Source organism: Vitis vinifera, chromosome 4, assembly GCF_030704535.1.
Source record: "Vitis vinifera cultivar Pinot Noir 40024 chromosome 4, ASM3070453v1".
In the NCBI taxonomy this organism is placed as follows: Eukaryota; Viridiplantae; Streptophyta; class Magnoliopsida; order Vitales; family Vitaceae; genus Vitis; species Vitis vinifera.
In genome coordinates this window covers 18,781,594-18,808,560 of record NC_081808.1, presented here as the reverse complement: position 1 = coordinate 18,808,560, position 26,967 = coordinate 18,781,594, and the positions used below count along the sequence as shown (strand labels likewise).

The window sequence follows — 26,967 nt, the reverse complement described above, 5'->3', positions numbered from 1 at the left end:
TGGTGCTGTCACCCTCACTTTCTCATTCTAGAGCTTTGTTTTTTTCTATATAAATATACCTTTCTCCGCGTTCCATTCTTCACTTTATACCTTTTCTCTACGGAGTTTCAGTTCCTTCAAGAGCAAGTAAGAAGTTACAGTTGAGTGATGACTGTTACACTCCCAGGTGCTCTATAAATCTCACGCCTTCCTTTTGTTTCGTTCATTTCGCACTCACATTTCCAAAACTTTTTGTGATTCTGCTTCTCTTTAGTCCAAACCCACCTCCAAAAGTGAGCCCTTTAATCGTTTCTGAATCCGTGTTTCTCTCTTTTTATCTGGGTTTTGATCATTTCTGAGTTTTGTAATCTCTCTGTTGTTAACTTTCAGAACTGGGTTTTGACATTTTCTTAGTTTTATTTCTCTTTGTTGCTTCTGTGTGGGACTGGGTTCCGATCGTTTTTGAGTTTTATATCTCTTTCTGGAACCGGGTTTTAAGCATTTTTTTTTTCTTTTTGGAGGTTTATATCCCTTTAGAATTGGGTTTTGATCTTTTTGAGTTTTATATCTCTGATTTGTTTGGTGTTGAAGCAGAATCAATGGAGCCAGTGAAGATGATCGGAGCTGATGGAAACAACGTTGGGCAAACCGTCGATCCACTCCCATTTGCTAGAAGGTGATTCTTGATTTTTTTTTTTTTAATTGGTGCATCTCTATATTTCCATTGTTTGGTAGCAGGGAAAATGCAGGAAAGAAAAAGAAAAAAAGAAGATGAAAGACTCTTTTCATTTCTCGATAATGGATTGGGTTTATAGTTTTGGTATCTGATTATTGTGGGATTGATGCAGTTATCAGATTGAAGCCCTCGAGAAAGCAATTAAGCAAAACACCATAGTGTTTCTCGAGACTGGCTCTGGGAAAACCCTGATTGCTATAATGCTCCTGCGCTACTATGCCCATCTCCTCCGGAAACCATCGCCTTTCATTGCCGTTTTCTTAGTCCCTAAAGTTGTTTTAGTTCCTCAGGTATATAGAAAAGGAAAGAAGATTTTATATACATATATATTTTAATGGGTGTATGCAATTTCTATGGATTTTTATTAGATTGAATTTGATCTTTCTGCATTCAAATTATATGACAAAAACCAAAAATCTGAAATCTTCAATTTGGGCATCGAATATAGGATTCAAGAAACTATACATTTCCATCCGAAACTTTAGGCCAGTTTGAAATTTTGGAGGCGTCACATATGGGTGTTGCAGCTATTATTCAATAGCTTCGTATTTCCTACTCAGATTTAAAAGTTTGTTGGATATGGGGGTTGAAGCTAAAATTATAAAACGAGGAAGATGCATTTTATGTTTAAATTTAGATGCTGAGGTGAAAATTTAGAAAGGTTAAATAAGGATGTTGGAGATAAATTTAGACGAGTTGACAACTAATATATCGTGTTATATTTGTAAAGCAAGCAGAAGCTGTGAAAATGCACACTGACCTCAAAGTGGGCACGTATTGGGGAGATATGGGAGTTGATTTCTGGGATGCTGCAACTTGGAGGAAAGAACAAGACAAGCATGAGGTTGATACTTTTACATTTTTTCAATTATTTCTTTAATGATAATAAAGGAACCTTGCCTGCTGGCCTGTTTAATATGTTTAGTTTCTATTTTGGTTTTATGTTATTTAAGTTTCCTTTTTTTGGTTGACTTGAATTTTATCAAATAAATCTGTATCTATTGTATGTTGGTGATTTCGGTTGATATGATGAGGCTGTTTTTCGAAAATAGTGAATAGATATAACCTGCTTGTGTTTATGTCTTATTGGAGCGCAGCTAATCTCCTACTTCTATTTGGCCTTGTATTCTTTGTTCTTTTGCATTGCAGGCATAGGCATATGCTTATTATATGAAGTAAAATTTCAATATGGTGACCTTATAATATAAACTTACGGGATGCTCAATTCAATAACTTTTTGATTTATCTTTACAGGTGCTTGTAATGACACCCGCAATTTTACTCAATGGCTTGAGGCATAGCTTTTTCAAATTGGACATGATTAAGGTTTTGATATTTGATGAATGCCATCATGCCAGGGGCAAAGACCCTTATGCTTGCATTATGAAAGTGAGTTCTCTTCTTTACTTTCTATTTAAGTGCTGGAGTATCAAGATGTCTGTGTGTTCTCTTAGTCGGTTTGTGGTAGCTAAATAAGGTGGAAAAGGTTGGATTTTCACTGTTCTAAGCATTGTCCTCACTTCTGATAGGAAGTTATAGCTCAAAATGTTTTGCTCTGTGGGAAATTAAGATTTGGTTGTTTAAATTGTATCTCAGAAATAAAGAATCAGGAAAATACAGATACTTGTACTAACTTTTGACTGGAAAGGCTATAATCCTTCATTATAATGAGGGCTTTATTTCCTTGTAATACTTCTACTTTATGTCCATATATCAAAGTTTTTTCTTATTTTCTACACGCCTCTGATATGCTACTTGTTAGTTATTTTTATCATGCTTAAGACAACTTGATTCTTGAAATCGATGTTAGATGGGATCTCAGCTAGATGGAGATATTCTAGTGGAAATCATCGGTACAACATATGCCAATCTTATGCCATGTTTAATCTCTAGTGGCACTTCTTATTATGCAGTTAGTAAGGGAAAGTTGAGATGTTGGTTCTGGCATTCATGACCACAGGACTATGGATTGAAATTTTTGATAGAATTTTGTTATAGGTTGTGAGGCTGATTGACAGATGTTACTACACGTTTTACTTTTCGGTGAGGTTGTATTATGTTTTGAGCAATATTGAACTTCTCAAACGTTCCAATGATGTTGATTTTCAATCTAACAGTAAAAATGAATGAAAAATGTAAAATTTATTTTCCTTGTTATGTTGGTTGTATGCACTCCACATGTTTTTGTTGTACGCTATATTATGGATATTGTTTCTGGAGTTTTCTTTATATTTTTTATGAGAGGATGATTTGAAGGATTTTTTTTTTTTTTGCCTTTGCAGGAGTTCTATCATGAACAAGTACGGTCTAATAACTCTAATCTTCCTCGGATATTTGGAATGACTGCTTCCCCTATAAAGACCAAAGGTGTTAATGACTTGATGCATTCTGCATCTTGTTTTTTCTGTTTACATTATGCTGAATGGCCTACGATTTTGGACCTTTTACCAATTACTTTCTCGACATCTAGGGACAACATCAACATGGTCCTGTGGTAAAAATATGATTGAACTGGAGAATCTTATGAACTCAAAGGTGCTTCTTTATTCTTGTGTTTAATTTATTTGTCATGTATTATAAGCTTCATTTTGCTTGTGAGATGTACGATGACCATTATATGTCTAACCTTAAGTTCTTATGTTTTGTTTTGAAAGTCACTTTTAGCAAATTCTGCAATTTGATATGATGTCTGGATGGCGCTGTAAAACATTTTAAACCATCTAAGCAAAACCTTTATCTTTCTGAAATATACTTAAAATCAGTTACAAACTGAAGTTTCTGAGTTACCCAAAATAAAAAAAATCGGGAGTGAAACTTAAGTTTCTTTTCACATTAAACCAATGAAATTACTATCTACAAAGCTTAGAATTAAGTTGGGGACTTGGGCCATGGACCATTGTCGATCCTGAGCTTCCAAGAGGATTACCAAGGCGAATAAATCCCAATAGTCAGCTTAGCATCGACCAAGCTTGTCCTCGACTTTTAATATTGGATTTTTAGCAATTCATTCTATCCATTTCATTATTTTATCTTGATTACATTGTTTTTTGTGTAATTTGTTTATACATTATCCTTCTGAGCCCCAACAGACTTGGGTATTCAGTATTCCTATAAAAGTACTGATTTTGATGATTTCCCTTCATCTCTTAAATTTTCTTCTGTATATCTTTTTTGTGAAGATATACACAAGTGTTAGTGAAGCTGTATTGGCTGAGTTTGTACCATTCTCAACTCCAAAGTTGACGCATTATAAAGACAAGGATATCCCATCTGCCTTATTTGAGAATGTAGCACATCAATTAGAGATTTTGAAGAATAAGGTATGTGTATTTTTATCAATGGGTGCTTTCTTCTATATTTTATTTCTTTCTGGTAAACTATTTATTTTCTGATGAATTTTGGCACCAAATGTACTTTCCAGTATGAACACTCTCTAGAAAGCTTGAATCTCATGGAATCTACAAAGGAATCTGCTAGGAAAAAAATATCCAAGCTATTTTCTGCATTTTTGTTTTGTTTGAATGACCTTGGGCTCTGGTTGGCTTTAAAGGTAGGTGTAAACTCTAAGCCTAATACACCTCATTTGTTATTGGCAATTCTGTGTTAGACATCAATCAACATTGTGTCTGTGAAACAGGCTGCTGAGTTCTCGTTTTGTGATGATATGGACATCTGTTGCTGGGGACAGTTGGATTTGTCTGGTGAGGAAATAATTAAAAATTTCAATAAGGATGCATACAAAGTGATCTCGACATATTTACCATCTGGTACTTCTAATCCTGAGTTGGTGATGTTTCAATGTAATCTTCTTTTTTCTTTCTTCTTGATGATACAGTTTCTTCTCATTTTTTTTGCTTTCCTTTTGACTTGCATTTAGATCGAGAGCTTTCTGTTGGTGATGATCTGGAAGCTGATGCAGAGTCCGGGTTCCTAACGACAAAAGTTATTTGCCTCGTTGGGTCTCTTCTTCAATACAGGTTTTTGTTTATTACCTGATATATCTTTACTTGTTTCAACAAGTTTAATGCTTATTGATCTTTGTAATGTTTGGATACTATTGAAAATTTAGAACAAATGACCTCTTGCCAAACGAGGCTTTGATACCGTGTTGGATAATCAATTTTCCTAAAAGCTTAAGCTTATTGGATTTGGACCTATAATGTATATCATGCACTCTTAACACATTATTGTTGAGCCTTTGGCATGCTTCTTTTATAAAAAACTTCACTTTTATTCACCTGTATTATTTAACAGTTCCTAACATTTTTACTTACTGGAATTAAATTTATTTGGTCTTTTTGTCTGGTTTTGTACTATTTTATTACTCGTTATATTTTCATTTGGAATTTAATCTATTCTGAACTCGTTTTTCTTGTTTGTTCTGGAACCACATTATTTAATGGTTATGAATATCTTTTTCTTTATTTCAAAACAGGCATTTAAAGAATTTGAGATGCATAGTTTTTGTTGAAAGGGTCATTACAGCTATTGTTCTTCAAAAACTGCTAAGTAAGTTGCTTCCCAAATTAAGTGGTTGGGAAGCAGGATATATAGCAGGGAATGCTTCTCAATTGCAATCTCAAAGTAGGAGAGTGCAAAATGCACTTGTTGAAGAATTTCGCAAAGGCATGGTATGGTGTTTACCTTCTGAAAATTGTATGAAATATATTACTTACCAATTGACACATTTGAACATGAGACTATCACATTTGCAGGTGAATGTTATTGTTTCAACATCGATCCTTGAGGAGGGTTTAGATGTTCAGAGTTGCAACTTGGTCATAAGATTTGATCCCTCAGCCACAGTTTGCAGTTTTATACAGTCCCGAGGTCGTGCTAGAATGCAGAATTCTGATTACTTATTAATGGTGAAAAGGTAATGTTCCAGTTCATCCTTGTATCCAATGGAAATTTGGATAGAAGGCTCAAGACTAAGTTTGGTGTACCACTACTTTGTGGAGAAATTTTTGAAAATGTTTTGTAATTTATAGAGAATATCTTAAGGATTTCAATATACTCCTTTTCCATCGTGCTAGAATGCAGAACTTATGATTTCTTATTAATGGTGAGAAGGTAAAGCCCTGTTTGGTAACTATTTTAAAAAACAATCTTGAAAAATAGTTTTTGAAAATTGTTCTCTAATATTTTATAGAATAAATATCTATTTAGGAACCTTAAATGTTTTTAACCTCCAAGAGGCCTAGTGTTGTGGCAAACCCCTTGTATTGCTTTAATTTGGGTTGTGTGACGGGAAAGAAATGCGAGGATTTTTGAGGACAAGGCAAGGACTTCAGAGGTTCTTTGTGATACTAGTTATTTCCTCGCTTCTTTTTGGGCCTCTTGCACCATAACTTTTAAGGGCATTCCCGTGAATGTGGTTCAACTTGATTGATTAGCGGTGTATAGTTCCAAGGGTGTGGGTGAGTAAGAAGAGGTTGCTTTTGTAATTACCTTATGGTTTATGGTTTTTTGGTATTCCTTATGTTTAATTTTTTATTGTAGGAGGATTCCTCATACTTCTATTGTAATTCTTATTTTCTAATTCAATATATCACTTTGTTGCTTCTCATAAAAAACCTAAAATGTTTTTAACTTGTTTTCTATATTTTTAAATATGTTTTAAAAATAACTTTTATATGTAATGCTTTGTTTTTAATCATTCTCCATATCTGTATAATCATTTTTTAAAACAGCCATCGGAATACAAATGAAAACAACTAAAAGATGTTCTCTTGAAACACAACATTTTTTGTTTTTGAGAACAAAAAATAGTTTTCTGTTTTTTGGTTGTTAAACATGTTTTCCTGTTTTTTGTTCTGAAGAATAGAAATCTGTTTTCAAAAAAAGTTATCAAACATGCCTTAATGTTACTACTCATCCATGTATCCAATGGAAATTTGGATAGAAGGCTCAAGACTAAGTTTGGAGTATCACTACTTTTTGGAGAAATTTTAGTATATGTTTTCTCATTTATAGAAAATATCTTAAGGATTTCAATATGCTCTTTTTCCATCTATAGCCTCCTTGTGATTAAGATTTAATTCAATATTACATAACTCCCATTTATTTACTTTTTTTTTTTATATATTTTTTTTATCCATAGGTGATTTGATTATTGTATTATATGGTTTAAGGGGAGTTGATTCCTCAATTGTCCTTTTCTTTTTCATTTTTTGTAGTGGGGATGATAAAACACTTTCAAGGCTACGGACCTATCTTGATAGTGGAAAAGTAATGAGGGAAGAGTCCTTACGCAATGCCTCCCTCCCTTGTGCACCTCTCAAAAGTAGTTTGGATGATGAAGAGTTCTATTGGGTTGAAAGTACTAGAGCAATAGTGACTCTGAGTTCCAGCATTGGGTTGTTATACTTCTACTGTTCCCGGCTCCCTTCTGATGGGTTGGTTGCTAATTCTCTTTAATCTCATGTTGCTCTCTGCGTTTTTGATTGTTATAATTATTCTTTTTTAAGCTTAAGATCTTGCTTTTAGCTTTGTACTGTGATTTAATATTGTATTCCTTCCACTTGTAAACTTTTTGCAGATATTTTAAACCGACTCCTAGGTGCTCTATCAATCAGGACATGGGGACTTGCACCATATACCATCCTAAAAGCTGCCCAATACAAACTGTTTCTGTGCGAGGCAACATTAAAACACTGAAGCAGATTGCATGCCTTGAAGCATGCAAGGAACTACATAAAGCCGGAGCTTTAACTGATAATCTTGTGCCACAGATTGTTGAGGAAGAAGCTATTGTTGCACAAGATGGTAATTATCATACATAACCTTTAATTTTGTACATGCTTGAATGATTAGCTTTAAACACATTTTTGTCCTCCCTTTATTTCTTTAAATTCTTTGGTCTTTCAAATTTTTAATTGCATTGCTTACTTTGCTTCTCTTCAATTGCTTAATGCGCAGAAAATATGCCTTACGATGATGAGCAGGCGACTTATTATCCACCAGAGTTGATTAATCCTTCATTAAAGGATCCAGTCACCCCATATCATTGCTACTTAATTGAGTTGGACCAAAAGTACGAATATGAAGTTTCTCCTCAGGGTATTGTGCTTGCTGTTAGGAGTGAACTTGAATATGATGTTGGAAATGTAAATTTTGACTTGCAAGTTGATAGGGGTACTATGACTGTGAGCATGAATTATGTTGGAGTGATCCATCTTACTGCTGAGCAGGTGAGTTACCTAGTTTCATTTGCTGCAATGGCTTCTTGCTGTCTAATATTAGAACAAATAAGTTTGCTGATATTTTTCCTTACTCTTGAAATCTTTTGTTGACAGGTTCTTATGTGTAGGAAGTTTCAAATCACTCTTTTAAGGGTTCTTATAGATCGTGCTATAGATAAAGGGGTTTTTGACAGATATGACTTAGGAAATGATCAAATGGTGGACTATCTCATGCTCCCGTCGACTAACTCACGGGAAATACCATCCATCGTTGATTGGAAATGTCTTGGTTCTGTTTTCTTTTCACATGAAAATGCTTCCAATCACATGGGTTGCTTCTTTCCAAGGATGCATACAAAAAGTGGTTTTGTTTGTAGTTGTACACTTAAAAATTCAATAGTGTACACTCCGCACACTAGCCAATTTTATTGCATCACTGGTATTTTGGGTGAATTGAACGGGAACTCGTTTCTTAGTTTGAAGAATGGAGGTCTTCTTACTTACAAGGAATATTATCGTCTAAGGTTTGTGTATATTCTCTTCTCCCTATATTATTAATGGTAACAACTTTTTTTGTTAGTTGTTTATGATTATATTGAACACTATGGATATGAAACAACAGAAAGTGAACTAAATATTTAATTACAGGCATGGAATTGAGTTGCAGTTTGATGGAGAAAAATTGCTTAAAGGAAGACGCATGTTTGTGGTACAAAACTATCTTCAGAGGTGCAGACAACAGAAGGAGAAAGGTTCACTTTGCTTACTTCTCATTCTGAACATATGTACCTTTATGTTTCTAGTTCCTATTAGTTGCTTGCATGTTACATTACTCTTGTCTTGTCCTATTGAGATAAGCAACAACTGTACAAAATGACTTGTTAATGGCCCATGGAGTTTTTTTGTTTCTGTTTGTGCTCTGCTCCTTGGAAAGTAGATTTTTCCACATTTTGTCTTCTGTGGGATCTGGAATGAAGCTAGCGAAGCTAGCAGTTTTTCAGCCATTGAATTTTGTTGTTATTATTATTATTTTTTTTCCTTTTGGTGTATGCACTAAATGAATTAGGAAACAAGCCTCTCTTAAATCCTTCTATTTTCTTATGGATCTTCCCAGATTTCTTGAGCTAACTGACATGTTATTTCCTTTTGAGGCTCATTTTAAAATAAAAATAAAAAATGTCTCTGTTCCTCTTCACTATTATAAGAAATTTTACTCTTAGTAAAATTTGCCTTTGTATTATATTTGCATAATAATCTTATTGGTTTTATGCTAAATAATTCTGCTTGTTCTGTAATTGCAGAGTTGAGTAACACAACCGTCGAACTGCCTCCTGAGCTATGTGTTATCTTTATGTCTCCAATATCTATTAGTATTATCTATTCTTTCTCATTGATCCCATCCATCATGCATCGGATTGAGTCTCTACTACTTGCTGTCAATTTGAAAAATATACACCTCAACTATTGCAAGCAAAATGACATTCCAACTTTCAAGGTACTTATCTTTACGTATGATATATTTATAAATCCATAGAATGCATGCTTCATATTGTGAAAGACAAGTTCTGCCTGGAAGTTCATATCTGTCTTGGATTATTATTTGTCTATAGTTATTGTCATTGATAATCTGATCAGCTTGTTATTCACAACTACCATCTACATCTGTGTGCTTGTGATGGAGGTCTATCATCATTTCATCTTACATAAAAGGCATGAAAAGGTGGGCAAATGTAGAGTGTTGTTTATGCATGTAAAAAGATAAAAAGTAAAAATAAAAATAAAATAAGCAAATGCCTTTTGTGATATTTATGTACATGATTGTGGTTGTTCACTTGTTTTGCCATTTTGGATTTGTTTTACAATTAATTTGCTGCTGACTATAGAATAATCTAAAGCTGCAGCTGTCACTAGTGTGTAGCATTCATTGTATTGTTGTTGGGAATTCTATGTGGTAAGAAAAGATACATTTTTTTTATATTAATTTTATTGTACTTGTAGGACACATAACTACCTCTTGTTTATGTATGTTCAAGGATGAAAACAAAAATAATAATTATTGCCTAAATTTTATGACAATTATGTTATCCCTAAGTAACTGATGAATTTCTCACTTCTTCTGGTGTTTGGATCTGATTGAAAATTGCTCATCTTTTCTTTTTTTTTTTTTTTTTTTTATAGATAAACTACATTTGCATCTGTCACAAATATGTGGCATTTTCTTGCATTGCGGTTTGTGCACTTTACTTTGGCAAAATATACAATTTACTTAACATGTCAAATTGGTTATAAAATTTGTCTTTTGATTATTAATTTTCTCTGACTTTTTAACATTTCTAAGTTCATTCTTCATTGGTTTCTGTTTTGTGAACATTGATTTAAACTTTGTTCTAACTCATTTTTCCATCATAGGTATTGGAAGCAATTACGACAAAGCATTGCCAAGAGGGATTTCATTTGGAGTCTTTGGAGACCCTTGGAGACTCTTTTCTCAAATATGCTGCAAGTCAACAGCTCTTCAAAACCTTTCAAAATCATCATGAGGGCCTTCTTAGTGTTAAGAAAGAAAGAATAATTTCTAATGCTTCATTGTGCAAGCTAGGATGTGACCGCAAACTTCCGGTACTTCCCTTGTTTTTTTTTTGGTTATAACTCAATAAAATGATTATTTCACAACTGTGGAAGATTTCCTTGAATGATTAATTACCTAAGCATGCTATTAACAAGGTTTTTATATAATATAGAATTGTATAAACATAAGCTTTGGCTGTTCAAATCCCTGATTCAGATACTTTTTTGCTTAAGGCTTACAAGCATCAAATGCACATTTCCAGGTGTTACTTAATTTGTTCTTGGAAGATTCGAGCTGAACAACTTCTTTAGAGTGCATCAATTCTTTCCAACTATGATGCTCTCTCTGAAACTTTTTTTATGACTTGTTAAATAAAAAGATTTCGTGATCACTAGATTGTGTTTATCTGTTTTTTCTTAAGGAATAATAAGCCATGTTTGTGATTTGCTTTTCATCTTTGAATATGTAGGGTTTTATCCGTAATGAGTCTTTTGACCCTAAAAAGTGGATCATTGCGGGTGATCAATCTAGAAGCCATGTCTTTGGTGAAGAGTTACTTTCAAGTACCAGAAAGATCTATGTCAGTGAAAGAAGAAAGCTGAAAAGTAAGAGAATTGCTGATGTTGTTGAGGCACTAATCGGCGCATTCCTTAGCACAGGTGGTGAAACAGCAGCATTGATATTTATGAGATGGCTTGGTATAAATGTTGATTTTGTCAAAGTACCATACAAAAGAGACTTCCCAGTGATCCTGAAGAGGCATGTCAATGTCAGCTACTTAGAGTCAATATTGAATTACTCATTCCGTGATCCTTCTCTGCTAGTTGAAGCACTGACGCATGGTTCTTACATGCTTCCTGAGATTCCTAGATGCTATCAGGTAATTATCATGCTGGTGCTGCTGAAGTAAATGTGGTTGGAGTGAGCTCTTGGTTTTGTTATTCATTCTTTCTTGCTGGTTTGTGGTGTTCTTGACTTATCTAATGTACTCTTCTTGTTGGGCAGCGGCTTGAATTCCTTGGGGATGCAGTATTGGATTATCTGATGACCATGCACCTGTACCATAAGTACCCCGGGATGTCACCAGGACTGTTGACTGACCTCAGGTCTGCCTCTGTCAACAATGATTGTTATGCACAATCTGCAGTGAAGGCTAAATTGCACCAACACATTCTCCATTCTTCACAAGAGCTTCACAGGCACATAGTTGTCACGGTTGGCAATTTTGACAAATTACCTGTGGAATCAACTTTCGGATGGGAATCTGAGTCATCTTTCCCCAAGGTTAGTCAACGTTGTTGATCATATGTTTCTTTTATTTTCTTGTGGTATATTATTTTGTCCTCTAATTCCTTCTTATTTTTACTTAGGTTTTTCTCTCATTTTTGGACACTTTTTTTTATTAAATCTGATAAGAAGTTGTAAACCAATTCAAGACTTAGTATTTTAGAAGATGAGGTTTTTTTTGGTCCATATTAGTGGATTGAAGTGATCTTCTCCTCCACCGACATAACCTTGGGTTTGGCATATTTGTAGTGGTTTATGGGGCACACATTGGTGATAAACATCAAGCTACGGGTGAATTCCTAGCTGATGCGTTCAGCTTGAATAATAATTTTGCATATTCAACTTCTATGCGAATCCTGAAAAACTAGAAACTAATATTGGAAAAAGAAGAGGCCAACTATAAAACTTGAAAGTGTGTAAACTCAAAACTTGAAAGTCTGTTTTTTGTAGCATAATTGTATTTTAGTGATGAATTTCTAGCTGTCAACTCAAAACAAATCCTGTCCAGTTGCTTCCAACTCTTGTGTTGAATGATCTGATTGCTGAGCAAACTTACTCCTTTTGTTATCTGTTAATATTCTCTTGCTCAACTAGGTACTGGGAGATGTCATAGAATCTCTGGCGGGAGCAATTCTTGTTGATTCAGATTACAATAAGGAGGTTGTCTTTCAGAGCATAAGGCCTCTTTTGGAGCCTCTCATTACGCCTGAAACAGTGAAGCTCCACCCTGCAAGAGAGCTGGGTGAACTCTGTCAGAAAGAACATTATGATATAAAAAGAGTTGTTGTATCTCAGAATGGCAAGGCTTCAGTTACAATTGAGGTTGAAGCAAATGGGGCGAAACACAAACATACAAGTACGTCAGATAAGAGAACTGCAACAAAATTGGCTTCGAAAGAAGTTTTGAAGTCTTTGAAGGAAAGCATAGCCCAGACAGGTAACTGAGGAAGCATGTTTTGATAAACTTCTTCATTTTGCCCGAGCATAAGAATAACACGCCCACCCCCCCTGCACCAAAAAAAATAAAAAAGTGAAGGAAAAGAGCATGTCATTGTGTAGTACCAGAGAGATTTTTGTTCGCTTCACTTCGCTTGGAAGTATAACATGTACTGACTTGTGATAATCAAATTGTATGTTGGATGTGATATTGGCATTTTGCAAACCTCCCTGATGGAAAATTAGGGAATATCACATGACTGATTTTGTGTCAGAAAAAAGTAAATGTATAGAAAAATCAGTTTTGGAGTGTCTGTAATGAATAGGGAAATTTATGTACTAGTAACTGTCATGTATTGCCTTTTCTATCTCGAATCAAATGATGCAACCTATTTGCTGCATAAGTCATATTACGTGATAAAATTTGCCAACTTGATCTGCTATGATATGCTTATAAACTTGATAGGTGTCCGATATCGTTATAGAGTTGGTTTTGCACATTCTGCATGTAGATGCAAGTTTGTTTTTCATTGTTGATAGTGTGATGTCTGGCAATTCTGGTAGATTGGAACATTTATGTGATCATATTGTTAGTTGATAGCTTCTCGAGATACCATTTTTTTTTACCTCTTGGTTTTATGAGATTGAACCATTAAAATTCATTGTGACTCTCGATTGACTTGATAGACTCTTTGTTTTGGCTTGATAGATTCTTTGTTTTGGATATACTCTCTTACTTCTTTAGACACCTTTTTTCTTGACCTCTAGGATTTGGTTCTTGAGGTTCAACATCATCATAGTAATCCAAAGGACAGATAGTGTGGTGAGGATGTGTCCTTTCCATCTTTGTTTGCCTTAGCTCAGTCTAAAGGGGCATGGCTGGTAAATTTATGAGATCAGAGTGGTGAAGGAGAACATTGGAATTTCTGTTTCACAAGGAATTTGAATGATTGAGAGTTGGATATTGTGGAGCATTTTCTGTTTAGATGCCAAGGAAAGTCAATGAATAGGGAGGAGGATGAGGGTGGAGTAGTATGGATGGGTGCTAGAAATGGAAGCTTTTCGGTGAAAGCCCTTTATTATGTAAACTTTTCTGTGAAAGCCCTTTATTATGTTCTGAATCTAAATTTTGCCATTCATTTTTCGTTAGGGATAATTTGGAACCTTTGGATTCCATCCAAGGTGAGCTTTTTTGCTTAGGAGGCTGGTTGGGGTAAGGTGTTGGCTTAGGATCAAATTCAAAGAAGAGGTTAGTCGTTGGTCAATAGATGTGCTCTTTGTAAAGTGGGGGAAAACTCCATTGACCACATTCTTCTTCACTGTGGCAAGTCTAGGATTTTATAGCAGTTGTTGTTCTTATTATTTGGTGTTTCTTAGGTTATTTCTGTCATAGTTAGGGAGACTCTCCTAGAGTGGCATGACTCTTTTGTGTGAAAAAGGCGAAAGATGGTTTAAAGAGCTGCTCTCTTATCCATTTTTTGGACTGATTGGAAGGAAAGGAATCGAAGATCATTTGAAAATAAGTTGTCAGACCAAAGTTTTAAAAACACTGTTCTTGATAATCTCTACTTGTGGCTCATGGTGTACATAAATGAAGACTCTATGCCTTTAATTGATTCTGTGAATTGGTTGGGTTATTGTTGAGGGAGGAAGTAGTTTTTTATTTCCCTCTTTTTTGCTTTGCCTCTTTGTGCCCGTTGTCTATGTTCTGTGTACTTTGGTACGCCACTTCTTTTGGCTCTTTTAATATATTCCCTTTTATTTGCCTATAAAAAAACATTGTCATTGTAATCAAAGACGATACTAATAATGCATTTTCCTTGTTGCAAAGGAAAAGTTTTCTAAAGTTTTCAATTTCAATTTTTTCTTATTTTATGAAGAATTTGAGGATTTTATCTATTTGCTGGGAGCAGTTTGTTTTGAACATCTAATTTGATATGTAGATGATTTCCCTGCTGAAGTTGGATTAGAATTTGCAATGCTTGACAAGCTAGGATCAACATAAGTGCGAAGTAAGGTAGTTTATACGAAAGAACCATTGGTGCAAATAAGAGACGGAAAATTGGAATTGAAGTGTGATTATCAATGAGAAACCCTTTGGAAAGTTGGGATTTTGGAACTTTTAACTTTTCTTCATCCATGTCGTGCTTCATGAGAGAGATGACAAGAAAAATTCTTCTAAACAAATAGATGGATAGTGGGTTGGATACTGGTACATTATCCAAATAAAGATAAAATAGTGAACTAAGGTTTGAAGAAAAATTTGGAATTTTACTATTAAAAGCTTGCATACTTGTTTTTTTTATAAGAAGTTTGGAGCATGCCAAGGTGGAACCTTTTTTTTTCCTTAATAGGTAAAATGAAGAGAGATTAAAAACACCTAAAAAATGGTACACCAAAATACAGAAGATGTATAGAAAACGTGCTAAACGACAAGCAAAAAAGAGGAGAACAAACAAAAAACCTCTATCTCCTTAGTTAGAACTCCATCAATCTACAAAGTCTTATCATGGTTATGGAAAAATCATATACGTATACTCTAGCCCAATCAAAAAAGGAACATATAAAGGAAGATTTAGGCCTAATTTGATAACTATTTTTGAAAATGATTTTATGTTCTCTTGAACAAAAAAATAGGGAAATATGATTTGACCATTAAAAAAAGAAAATAGATAGTTTTTTATTCTTAAAGACAAAATACAAGGTGTTTTTAGAAAACATTAGTTAGTTGTTTTTGATTGTTTTTACTTGTTTTCTAAGGGCTATATTAAAGAATAATTATACAAATATGAGGAATGATTAAAAATAAAACGCTACATATAAAAATTATTTTAAAAAAATATTTACAAATATAAAAAGCAAATTAAAAACATATTAGGTTCCCAAACAAACATTTGTTTTAAACACTTCAAATAACAATTTAAAAAAATTATTCTAAAAAGTTGTTTTTTAGAATTATTTTTGAAAACATTTATCAAACAAGGCCTTAATTGCTTGATTTGATTGTTCTACATCTTCAAAAGCTCTCTTATTTTTGTCTTTTCGTAATATTTAAAACAAGCACAAAGGGGTGACTCTCCAAGCTTTCTTCCTTTTCTTCCCCACAAAAAAGCCATGCTAGCTTAGGAGAGTTCCTCTTGTAAAGGAGTGCAAGACCTAGTGATCAAGTGTTAAGACCCTTCCTAAGACAACTTCCCAAATGAAGAAACCCACCTTCGTTGGCACCCATCAATTCCAAAATATGCTTACGAGGAAAGGCTCACTTCCAAGTGATTTTTTTTTTTTGTTTTGTTTTTTTGGATAAGAAACAACAATGAATTATATTGAAATAGAAATTAAGAAATACAATAGAAGGATGAGGAATCCTCCCACAAACGAAAGCTAAATATATTGAATACCAAAAGTAAAAAAGCTATTTAGTAATTACAAAAAGCAACCTCTCCTTACTAACCCACACCCTTGGAGCTGCACACCACTAGCTAATTTAGTTGAACCACATTAAGGAGAATGCCCTTAAAAGTTGTGGTGCAAGAAGCCAAAAAAGAAGCAAGGAAGTGAATGGTATCCCATAGAACCTCTGAATTCATTGCCTTGTCCTCAAATATGTTAACATTTCTTTCTGTCACACAACCTAAATTAAATCAATACAGGGGGTTTGCCACAATACTAGGCCTCTCTTGGATCTTCCCTATCCTTTATAATTAATGGTCATAATGTCTAAAATGCTCCTCGAGGGGACCCAATCCATCTTGGCTATTCGAAATAATTTGTGCCACAACCCCATTGTCAAAGGACAATGTAAGACGAGATGATTTGCTGATTCTTCACGCTTTATACACAACTTACAAATGTCAGGATTGAGAGCTTTGTAGGGTCTTCTCAATTATAGCAAAGCTCCATGCCAAGTTATGGAACTTGTCCTATCTACAAGATGATTAGATATGGAAAATGGTAATTCCTATTATACTTTCCAAAATAGAATTCTAAACTTTGATTTTGAAAATCTTTTAATACAAATTCTCCTTTCTATATCTTAAAAGGTGGTAAATTAAAATTTCAATTTTGGCATTTAATGTCATGTTTTTATTCATTTGAATAATGTAAAATTCCCTACTTGGGTTTTCCTAATGAATTTGGCAGCTAAAATTAATACATAAATGTTCCTTTCCATACATATCAAATAAATAGATTATTTGGTCGTGACTAACGTGGGCTCCCTTGAGCTCGGTTTTAGGGTAACATGGTATGCTCGCATGAGTAGAATGAGTTTGTGATGGGTTTGTACAAGGGCAATAAGGACCACAAGCAACCAAAGGTCTATTTGCCTTGCTCAAGGTTGCTTAGCAAATGACAATGAATGTTACTTTTATTACTTACTAGCTAATGTGGACAAACTTAAGAAGGTGATTGCAAACTAGCTAAAAAAGATAATTCGAAGAGAGGTATCAAACTCTCATAATGCCTTTGTTAAGGGTTGACAAATTTTTTATGCTTCTCTTATGATTGATGTGGCCATCAGCTCTTAAAGAAGTAGCTCTTCAACAGGATTATTATGCAAATTAGACATTATGAAAGCCTACGACCATGTAAATTAGGTGTTTCTTGTTTCAGTAAGTGAGAAAATGGGTGGTTTAGGCAAAAATTGGTTGACATATTTTTTATGCTTCTCTTATGGTTGATGTGGTCATCGATTCCTAATGAAGTAGTTCTTCAATAGGATTATTGTGCAAATTAGGCACTAAGAAAGCCTACGACCATGTAAATTGGGATTTTCTTATTTCAATAATTGAGAAAATGGGGTTTAGGCTTGGGTGGATGTTTTCAATTTTGATGAATGAAACATTCACAAGTTTTTCCAAAGTTCTAAAGGTTTGTTAAGTCCATTCACTCTCTTTTTTACCTTTTTATATTGGTTGTGGAGGCTCTCAATTGTTTGTTTTGGAGGTAGTAATAAGGGATTTTATTGGTGAGTTCAAGGTTAGGGGTAGAAAAGGAGAAGGGGTGAAAGTTTCCTGTATCCTCTTTGTGAATTATAATTTGCTGTTTTGTGAGGATCAATTGAAGCATTTGAGGTGTGTTGATCTTCATTGAGCTAGTATTGGGCTAAAAAATCAATTTAAGAAAGAGTGGGTGATTGATCCTAGCGGCAAAGGTAGTAGGGATGGATAGTTTAGCTTTATTTTTTGGATGCAAAATTGGATGCCTTTCTTCCACATATTTAGGCATACCTTTGGGAACACCTTTCAAGGATGGTGCAACTTGGTAATTGATGGAGAGAGCTTTAAGAGGAGATTGGCCTTTTCCCATTCTCACAAAAGTGAAAGTTAGATTGAAAGAGTTCGTTGAGGTTTCCCATGTGGGGATTACCTATAAAGGAAAAAGATTCATCTGGTGAATTGGACGACAATGTGGATAGGTAAGTTGGGAAAAGTTTTTTGAAAGAAGCATTCCTTCTCTTTATAGTTTTGCTATTAAAAAATTTGTTAGAGTGATATATCTTTGGGTGATTGAGAGTGGTTAGGGTCATTGAAATCTTTTTTTTAGTTTGGAGTTAAAGCTAAAGGCATTGAATAGATTCATGAAGAGTATTTGTTTTGTGAAGTTATTAAGGAAAGGAGAGAGGACAACCTCTTATAGAGAGGTGGGAAAATGGGAGATTTCAAATGACAATTATTTTCTTTTAGGGGTAAATAGATAGTGGTAGAAGATGTTTAACAAGAGGTAGAAGCCCCTTATGTGGGGATGACAAAGTTTAATAGGATTCATTAACACAACATGAGCATGTCATGTTTTTTGTAGGTTTGAGTTGAGTATAATCGTGTTTGGGTCAAATCATAGCTTGTTTAATAAACAATTTGTTTTTGAATTAACATGCATAACACAAATTTGACCTGAATTGACCTATTTAACAATGGTGCGGATTAACTTGATTATAACTGTAACCTATTTAACCCACATTTGACTCATTTGAATTTTGATTTTGAATAAATAAGTCAATAGAGTCATAAACATTATCAGGTTGGGAGGTTAATCATATAGATTCAAACAAGACCCAACTCAAGTTGATCATTAAATAGGTTGCACATCGTGTGACTTGATTAATAATCAGGTTGTGTTTAGGTTTACCTATTTAGTCAAGTTCTTGAGTTTGGCATGATACAAACATGACTTGTCAATACGAATTACCACCCCTCCCTATGTACACAAGGGTATACGATGGAAACAAAGAAGACAAAACACATTACTCCAAAAAACAACAAAATTAAAACCTTTTATCCACAATTTAGATCATCTACGAAGTCCAATTTTTTTTTCTTAACAATTCCCCTGCAAAAGAGGTGTGTGGTTCTTGTTTGCCTCTGATTGATTTCCCTAATCCTTTAAAAGAAACAATCATATCTCCAATACTCCTAGGTGGAACCCAATCAATCATTGCTAAATTGAAGAGTTTGTGTCATAGCCCTAAAGTTAATGGACAATGCAGAAAAAAATGGTCATTAGATTCTCCATATCCTAGTATAAAATGCACCAATGAGGACTAAGAGATTTATAGGGTCTTATCAATTGTAGCATGTCATTGATGTTTACCTTTTTATGTGCTACTAACCAAGTAAAGGTCTTGAGCTTTGAGGGGATTTTGGTTTCCCTAAAAAAATGGCCGAAGGGAACAAGATAGGATTTGAGAAATTGGATAAGATCAAGAAAAAATATTTTATTTTGAATAAACTTGAAGAGGATAGAGACCAGACTTGAATCTACAACATAAGGAGACAAGTGCATTGAATTAAGGGAAGACATAATTCTTTCAAAAAGTTAAATTTCTATATTAGTGAGATTGCGATGGAAGTTAAAATTCCAAGAGAGCGGATAGGAATTACCTAGGACGGTTGGGATAATGAGATTTTTCACTGAGATGACTCTATAAAGACTTGAGAATTGTGAATACAAAGGTTGGTCACCCCACCATGGATCTTCCTAGAGTTGGATTCTCTTGTTGTTCCCCGCCACAAGATGGATATATGGTGATAAGTCTTGAAAGACTTGTACAATAGCCTTCCTAGGGCATTTGCGTGATCATCTAACCACCATGTCGACATCCCATCCATTAGGATGTGTCCCATAAATGCTTCTAATAACCCGATGCCATAGACCATAACTTTGCTTAGGGAACCACCAAAGCCACTTTCCCAAAAGAGCACGATTTCTTGAGGAAGTCTTTCCAATCCTTAGACCTCCAAACTCCTTTGGCCTACACACTACATTACAACTAATAAGATGATCTTTCTTACCCTCTTTAACCCTGACCAAAGGAAGTCCCTTCATAATTTCTCAATCTTTAAGGCTATTGATATAAGGATCTTAAAAAGAGAGAGAAAAGAGTTAGGCATATGAGACAAACATGACTGAATTATTAAGGTTATCCTCCCCCTTCTCTCCCCAAGAGAAAAAAGTATTTTTCCACTCATCCAATCTCCTTGAAATTCTATCAACCACTGGATCCCAAAATCTTTTTGTCTTTGGGTTCCTTCCTAAAGGAAGACCTAAATAAGACAAAGGCCACTTTGACACTCTACAGTCAAGAATCGAAGCCAACCTTGATAACAATTCTTGGCTTATATTTATACCAAAAAGGGTGCTCTTCTCTAAATTGATTTTTAACCTTGATAATTGCCCAAAAACCAATAGTATTAGCTTGAGGTTTGGTAGATGTTCTAGAGAGGCTTTCGAGAAGAAAGTGGTGTCATTTGCAAATTGTAACAAAGGCACTCTAGTCCTATCCCTACCCACAATGAAGCCCTAAGTTAAACCATTGTTCTCCGCTTAAATCATCATCCTACTTTGGACATCCGCTACTATGGTAAACAGGAAAGGAGAGTGGCCTTAACCCAACCTTTGGCATTTCCATTAACTAGGATTGCAAAACTAATTGATGACAAGCACCCTTTCATACAAGATCTCCATTTTGAGTTGCAACCTTTCTTTTCTAGCACATGGTTTAAGAAACCCCAATCCACATGGTCATAGGTCTTTTCAAAATCAATTTTGAAGACAATACTTTCCTCCCATGACCTCCTTTTCTCATCCACCTCTTCATTGGCTATCAAAACATCATCCAAAATTTGTCTCCTTCAACAAAGGCTCCTTGACATATAAAGATTGTTTCATGGAGAACTCTGCATAAACATCCTGATAAGACCTTAGTATAATCTTATATAAACTTGTAACCAAGCTAATAGGTCTGGAATATGAGAGTTTAATGGTTTGACTTTTTTTGGGAACAAGAGCAATGAAAGTGGCATTAGTACTTTGATTTATTATTCCATTACTGTGGAACTCTAAAAACACCCTCATAAGGTCCACTTTAATAACATCCCAACACTCTTGATACATTATAATAGTAAAACCATTTGGGCCAGAGTCCTTTTCCTTGTTCAGTTGGGAGAAGAAGATTTTAACTATAGCCCAAATAATGAGAGGATGGTTTCTGGTGAATAGATGTGATCTTTGCAGGGTAGATGTAGAATCAGCTGAACATATATTAATTCACTATGATAAAGCCCGGTTGTTATGAGATAAATTATTTGTCATTTTTAGATCTAGCGAATTCTTTAGAAATCAATTTGAAGGCTCAAGGCATGAATAACAGGTTGAATAAGGTGTGGCATATGGCTCTTCTTTGTCCTTTTTGTGCACATGGAAAGACTATAATAATTGGGTATTGGATGAGATTGAGGTTCCGCACAAGTCAGGTGGTGACTAACATGTGTCCACTTAAGCTAGGGTTTGAGGCAACATTAAACACTTGCTTATGCAGCATGAGCCTGTGATACATTTGGATTAGGACATAAGCACCTTGAGCAGCCGAAGGCTCCATCTATTTTGCTCAAGGTTGGTTAGAAATGGATGATCTGATATAGGTTGGTTAACTGAACCCAACAATCAAAGGGATTTACAAGGAATCTGACATCTGTTCCCTTTCCTTTTTTCTTCTTCATTTCTAGTATTCACTTAACCTCCAGAGATTCATGCTGGTGCCTCCACTAGAGTGTCCTTTTTATGTTTTTGTTGGATTTGGGCCATTCATCCATCCATAGAGTTCAGGTCTCAGGTCGCACATCTGGTTGTAACATTAAACATTGGGAAAACACCCTTCCTGGTAGTGCACCCAAAAGTTGTCTCACAGTAAAATCACTCTGACACTTGAGCCAAGTATGGCCTGGAGTAACTCATTGCTGTAGGGATTTTTTATCAGTGGAAAATAAGGACAGTCAATGTGATGTCAATCCTGTCTACAGTAGAGGTAACTCAAACAAGTATCTTATCAAAAAGATTCAATTCCAGGAGTACTTTTCGAATTATTGGTTTTAACCAGGTTCTGTTCCTGAATAGCTCATTTTACTTAGGAAAATAGGAGTTCTTGAATTTTATGAACAACTCTCTCTATTGTCATTCAATCTCCAACTCACCTTTTGTCATGTCAAATCAGATTCTTGGGTCAACAGGTTTAATTATCAGATTCTTGGGTGGACAGGTTTAATTGATTTTGATATATAAAGTAATGTCCTAAAGCTAGATGTTGACATCTACCTCCTGGTGGGAATTAATATGACAGCTTGTCACAGACAGTCTTGGCTGTGAAATCAATTAATGGTTTGAAGTTAAAAGGTGGGGGCCCGGGATTTGATCTTAAACTGCCCTTTAATGACGGATTTCGATCTTTCAGACTATGATGAGCTCAAAAGCATTATGGTTTTGACAGATAAACTTTTATTTTTGGAGTTTGACAATTGTAAAGGCCTAGAAAAGATTGAGGTTGATACATGAAATCTTAAATCATTTCTGTTTATGCCCTTTAATCATAATTTCGTGTTTAAGCCCCGTGAGATCAATTTGTATGCTTGTGAATTTCTCCAAACTTTAAAACTAGGTGGCACAAGTATTACAGATAGGTGGTTTGAACACCATGTTCCTAAATTCACTATTCTTGAAATGTTTTCTCTTGATGTCTATGATCATTTGCGAAATATTAATATTTTTCTTCGACAGCTTCAAAGCTTTGAGTTGCTTCAATGTTGCAACTTTGTGGTAATGGATCTTGATACTCTAAATCTTCTTTCATTCACATACTGTGGTTGAACTTCCCCCTCAATCCAGTTGCCTTCAACTTCATTGGCTATACTTTGAGATGCTCAAATCTGCTCCATGCTATGCTTTCATGGCATCCAATTGTTGCAACTGCTAAGAGTTCATTGCATCAGAGGATCTTCTTGCACTGTTCAAGTATTGTGAAGTTCAACTCTGGTTTGCACCATTTCAAAGGTATCACTGCTTCAAATGTTTGATAATTTTCAATTTCCCTTGCACTTCTGCCGGATCTGTACGCTTATGAAACACCTTTTGCTTTTTGATTTCTTAAGCCTTTGCTGTTTCCTGATGGTATGAAAAGGAGCTGGTTTCGTCCATTATATGATCTCAAGCATCTGAAGGTGGAAACAGGTTTCTGGGTAGCAAGTTATACAAACTCAAGGGATGGCTTTCTCACGATCAAGGATCCACATCCAAGAAATTAATTAAAACAAGAAATTAATTTGCTGTTTGGCTTTCTCGTCATCCCAAGACCTTGTCAATTGTTTATGATTATACAGAGTTTTATGAAGGTAATACAGAACCCCAGCTTCTAATTTTTGAGTTGCTATTGCATGAGAATTTTGTGTGGAATTTCTTTAGGCCTGCACTGGAACATATCTAAATTGCAGAGCAAAATTGAACTTTGACAGTGCAGCTTTCAAATATAATAGAAAAGATTACAACTGGCTAAAATTTCAGGGATGTTTCTCAATGTGGTTGAAAATTTTCAATCAAAACTCAACCTCAGTCCCATGAGACATCCTGCCTGAAGGCAAGCATGAAACTTTCATGCACTTGCAAAAACCATATCCCTGATCATCTCTATTTGGCTACCTGCATATTAGCACATTTTGATATCTCCTCTATTTGAATTTTTGCAGTTCCACTATGCAGAGAGGGCCTTGCCAGGAGGATGCAGACTGTTGCTGCAGTGGCTGGCGTAGGATATGACATGAAGAATGTTTTGAACATGATGATGAGGAGATTCTACTCAAGTTCTTCATTGATAATGTGAAGATGTTGGAGACGGTTAGAGTCTTGACTCAGAAATCTTCAGAGTGGTTCATGGCAAGTGTTTGAAGCAAGCTAAATGATTGCCGAAAACATCGAACATACTGTCCTAATGATACCTCCTTCGCAGTTTGCATCCCAACTGTTAAAGTCCTCTCCTCTTTTTGAATAGAGCTCTTGAACTGAAGCTGCATTCAGCTTGCCTAGTTTTGTAGGCATCATTGTCTAAAGTTCTGTTTGGTTGTCAAGAAAAACAAAGACAATGATACAGGAACTTGAAATTTGTGTGTTTTCCTGTTTGTACTGATGTTTAGTGTCGAAATCCCAGTGATCTGGGCATTCCTTCTGAATAAAGAATTGAAAAATGCAGGAGCAGAGCTTTGGATTCTTTGTTTTCACTCTTACATGCATGTAGTTATTTTTTCCATTAGTTTGTTGGGATAATGCTTCACAGGTGTTGATTCTGTACCATATCGAACTTTAAATTTGGGTACTTGACCGTTTCATTAAAGTACAAAGAAATGAGACTTAGATACATAGAGACGAGATTCTACAAGGTGAAAAAAAAAATACGACCATTCTAAAAGGTCCTTATTTATTGTATTAACAAACACGAAATATGTTCAAAAGAAAAAAAAAAAAAATCTCTATTTGATTTCTTGTACCTATGAATTCCATTATCCCCTAAATAACAATATGGAATTTTTTTTTTTGTTTTTGTTTTTGGGTATTTCAATATCAGGAGGTTGGTTTTTTAAGCTCTCTTTATTAGAAAGTACAAGGAAGAAAATATATAAAGAAAAATTAATAAAGTTAAATTAAATATAATCTAAATAATCGACCTTATATATTTTTTAAATTTATTTCATGTACAGAGAATTTTCTTCTTTATTTTTATTTTTTGGGTGTTTTTACATAAAAAATTAATTAAATGGATGGAGTAGTTTAATAAATAATTTCTTCTTTTCAATACCAGATGTAAGTTCAACACTGCTTCTTACACTCTCCTTTTCCCTCTCTACCCCTTCCCGGTTTTCTCCTCATGGTGAGTGACATTTCAGGTTTTCCACCTCTCTATCTGCTTCTGTGTGCTGTTGTCAACTGGGTTTACTTTTTTTTAATTCTTCTCTTGCAGGAGCTTCTTGGGTTCGTGCTTTTCAGATAGAATTTTAATGGGTTTCTGTTGTTGTTACTGTTATTGTTGTTTGGCAGAGCTAGTAATCCATGTGTGTTAGCTGGGTATATTTTTTCTGGGGAGTTCTTTGGGTGTTGTTTGATTCATTTTGAATTTTAATATGTTGCTGTTGTTGGTATTTAATTCATTTAGAAAAATCACTCCTTATGGTCCGTGATTTCTCAGGTTTTATCTCTTTCTGCATGTGTTTCTCAACCTAGTATGCTTTCCCTTGGTTCTTTTCTTGCTGGAGCCTTTTGGTTTGTTTAATTCATGTAGAATTTTAATGGGTTTCTGTTATTGTTGGTTTTATTATTGTTTGGTAATCATTGTAGTAATCCAGGTGTGGGTGAGTGTGAAATGGGTGTCTTTTCTTTATTATTCTTCAGGAGTGAGGTTACTTTTCTTGATTATGTTTCCCTGGAGATTTTTGGATTTTGTTTACTTCTAGGATTTCAACAGGCACCTGGTGTTCATAGACTTTTATTTTTGGACTTAATGAAGTAGTGTTATGATTGTCCAGTGATAATTGTGAGAGAGATTGGGGAGAAGAAGTAGGAGAGGAAGGAGATAGTGGGATGGCAGATGTAGGTGAGAAAAATGGAGAAGGAATTGATGTAGGAATAGAAGAAGATGAATCAGAAGTGGGATTTGGAGTTACCGTGGAAGGGGAGTAAAGGGAAATTGGGAGATTAGGAGTGAAAGTAGATGAAGGAGAACGACAGGAAGGAGAGAGAGAAGAAGAGAAGGGAAAAGAGAACTCATTGAAAACCATATGACGTGAGATATAAATTTGGCCTGTTTGTCTATTTAAACACAAATAACTTTATGGTGAGGACTAAAACCAAGTAAGAGACATTCAATGGAGGGAAGTTGAAGTTTGTGCTGATTTAAAGGTCTTAAAAATGGGTAACAAGAGCAACTTGACACCCTAAATGAAGAATAAGAAGGAGATTATCATAAAGCAATTCATATGGTGTTTTGTTACTCAAGACAACAGTAGTTAACCAGTTAATTAAATGCATGACAGATTGGAATGCATATGGTCAATAGGTAATAGGAACAAAGAGTGGGCCAACATGGACAAACCAACTTCAACAATGCCTCGGTTTTTGCACTCAACCCACCCATTTTGTTAGGGAGTATAAGGACAAGGATGATGATGATGAATACCAAGAGTTTCAAGGGATGACTTAAAGTGGGTGAAATCCACCACCCCAATCTGTTTGCAAGGCCTTAATAGTTGTGTTAAACTGGTTTTCAATGAAGTTTTTGAATTTCAGAAAGTAGGAGAATGTTTCATCCTTTCTTTTTAACAAATAAAACCATTTAAAGCTAGAGTCATCATCTATAAAAAGAAGAAAGTAATGAGCACCAGTAATAGATTGTACAGGGGAAGGACCCCAAAGATTTGTGTGAACCAAATCAAAAGGTTTCATTGCTTTAGATTCTGTAAGCATAAAAGGTAATATGTAGCTTTTAGCTAATTGACAAGAGGAACAAAATTCAAAAGATTTAGAAAATTTGAAATTACAGCTTTTCATAACTTGAGTAGCTACAGTAGAAGGTAGGGTGCCCTAGTCTATTGTGCCATTATACAACATTATTTTGCTGAGTGATGAAAGCTTAAGCAAGGGTGGAGGATAGTTGAGTAGTAAGGATTGAAGGTGAACCTGATGAAAAGGAGGCAACAAGAGATTGTGAAGGGTTGAGTGATGAAGAAGCTTTGTAGAGTCTATCTTCAAGTATTCCTTGAAGAAGTACCTCCTCAAAGCTTGATCCTTCACAAGAAAATGAGAGGGATATGATTCAACAAAAGCTTGATTATCAGAACAAAGTTTAGTGACATTGGTGAGTTGTTTTGAGATTTGAGGAGTGTGCAAGACATGGTTTAAATGAATGAGTTTCATAGGACTGGAAAACATAACATTACCAATATGTGAAATTCCAATCGACTTACCAT

At 34.9% G+C, this 26,967-nt stretch overlaps 1 protein-coding gene across 4 annotated transcripts; it reads left to right on the top strand.

Moving 5' to 3' along the window:
- On the top strand, positions 1 to 24,217 carry LOC100258190 (endoribonuclease Dicer homolog 2). Of its 4 annotated transcripts, none has more exons than XM_010650912.3 (26): positions 1 to 166; positions 574 to 655; positions 828 to 1,005; positions 1,446 to 1,559; positions 1,970 to 2,104; positions 2,998 to 3,082; positions 3,186 to 3,250; positions 3,895 to 4,035; positions 4,137 to 4,265; positions 4,353 to 4,482; positions 4,593 to 4,692; positions 5,151 to 5,346; positions 5,431 to 5,591; positions 6,895 to 7,113; positions 7,257 to 7,483; positions 7,637 to 7,908; positions 8,014 to 8,423; positions 8,548 to 8,651; positions 9,201 to 9,394; positions 10,309 to 10,518; positions 10,938 to 11,348; positions 11,474 to 11,752; positions 12,350 to 12,692; positions 22,847 to 23,011; positions 23,139 to 23,349; positions 23,701 to 24,217. In XM_010650912.3, the coding sequence occupies exons 1-25, from the start codon at positions 148 to 150 to the stop codon at positions 23,174 to 23,176; spliced, it is 4,407 nt and encodes a 1,468-aa protein (XP_010649214.1). In that variant the 5' UTR covers positions 1 to 147; the 3' UTR covers positions 23,177 to 23,349; positions 23,701 to 24,217. The 4 variants fall into 4 exon arrangements, with proteins under 4 accessions (XP_010649214.1, XP_010649215.1, XP_010649218.1 ...); XM_010650913.3 differs by having other exon boundaries at positions 2 to 166; positions 23,110 to 23,349; XM_010650914.3 differs by having other exon boundaries at positions 160 to 272.
- Positions 24,218 to 26,967: the final 2,750 nt, after the last annotated feature.